At 23.3% G+C, this 1,809-nt stretch overlaps 1 protein-coding gene across 1 annotated transcript; it reads left to right on the top strand.

Moving 5' to 3' along the window:
* Positions 1-207: 207 nt before the first annotated feature.
* PRSY57_1029100 (RAP protein, putative) lies at positions 208-1,521 on the top strand (the record flags this gene model as incomplete). The annotated part of the gene is made up of 1 exon (XM_012907879.2): positions 208-1,521. The coding sequence occupies one exon, from the start codon at positions 208-210 to the stop codon at positions 1,519-1,521; it is 1,314 nt and encodes a 437-aa protein (XP_012763333.2).
* Positions 1,522-1,809: the final 288 nt, after the last annotated feature.

Genomic DNA, 1,809 nt, shown 5'->3' with positions numbered 1-1,809 from the left:
ACATCAAACGAAAGATATAAGTCATTATATTCCTATACCTTTAATTCTTTTATTTATTTTATTTGTTTTATTTATTTTATTTATTTTATTTGTTTTATTTATTTTATTTATTTTATTTGTTTTATTTATTTTATTTGTTTTATTTATTTTATTTGTTTTATTTGTTTTATTTGTTTTATTTGTTTTATTTTTTTTTTTTTTTTTAGGATGACGCTGCTTAGACCCAGAGAAAGAGTTATTATTAGCGCCATAAGGAGGGAAAGCAGAATAAAGTATAAAGCAAAACGTATGCACAAACGTTTTCGCTCGTGGGCACAACAAAGGGTACGAGAATACTGGTTACCTATGAATGTATGTTTAACAAGCAATGTGGAACTACTAGATGGACAATACTTATCTGGTTGTATACAAAAAGCGGCAACATTAAGAAAGCATGATTATGAATTATGGAAAGGATATAGTAAAAGGGTATTAGAAATAAGTGATACGTTAACACCTCAACAAATAGGTTATATATTTTATGGTATGGGTAAAAGTAAATTTTTAAATACCTTATTTTATGAAAAGTTTTTAAAGTGTATACAAAATAATTTAGACGATTTTTATAGCCACCCATTGATGTGTATAGCTTGGGCTCTTAATAGATTATTAATAAGAGATGAATGTTTTTTTAAAGAATTTTGTAAAACGATTATAAATAAATTTGATGATATAAGAACAAAAGATTTAATAAAAATAAATCATAGTATTGCTAAATTAGGTATACATGATAATAATTATAAAAACTTTATGAATAAAAATATTATTACAAAATTGGAATCTATATTTGCTCAAGATTTTAGAAATGTAATAAATGATGTTACGTTAATTAATTTATATGATGATGAAGTTAAGAAATATATTCTTACAAGATTTACAAATATGTTTATATGTTCAAGACCTCAGCATTATAGAAATGCATATAAATCAGCAGTAGCTATTAGAGTTATATGTCCACATGTATGGGATAATTTATCAAGTAAAGTTAAAAGCTTTTATGTAAGATTAAGTATGAGACGAATACCACAAACGAGTAGAGCTCCATCATCATTTCAATGGGAAGTTTCTGATTGCTTATCTAAATTAGGTATAAGTCACAGAAATACATTTTTATGGGGATGTTATTTCATCGATATTGGAGAAACCAATGATAAAAGAAATTGTTGGTTTATTGATGGACCTTCTTGTTTTTATACATGTACAAATAAATATACAGAAAATGTTAAATTACAACACAGAATATTATATGACTTAGGATGGAATATAAGACGTGTCGTTTGGATAGACTGGCTTCAATTCGGAGATGACACACATCAAAAAATTCAATATATTAAAATGCTCAGACAAAAACAACCATTAGATAAAACATTAACACATTCGCCTTCAATCTCTTCACAACAAATTAAGGAACAACTCAAAAAATTAAAACAATATAAATTAACAAAAGAAAATAATAAACAACAAATTCAAATTCATGTATGACTACATATATGAAATGTAAACGCAAAAAATATTCAAAAATTTATTTCTTTTAACACAAAATGGAAATATATAAATGGAAATATATAAATGGAAATATATAAATGGAAATATATAAATGGAAATATATAAATGGAAATATATAAATGGAAATATATAAATGGAAATATATAAATGGAAATATATAAATGGAAATATATAAATGGAAATATATAAATGGAAATATATAAATGGAAATATATAAATGAATAAATATAAATAAATAAATAAATAAATAAATATATATATATA

This window comes from Plasmodium reichenowi, chromosome 10 (genome assembly GCF_001601855.1).
Source record: "Plasmodium reichenowi strain SY57 chromosome 10, whole genome shotgun sequence".
Taxonomy (NCBI): Eukaryota; Apicomplexa; class Aconoidasida; order Haemosporida; family Plasmodiidae; genus Plasmodium; species Plasmodium reichenowi.
Note: the sequence above shows the minus strand (reverse complement) of the source record. Positions and strands in the feature narration are given on the sequence as shown.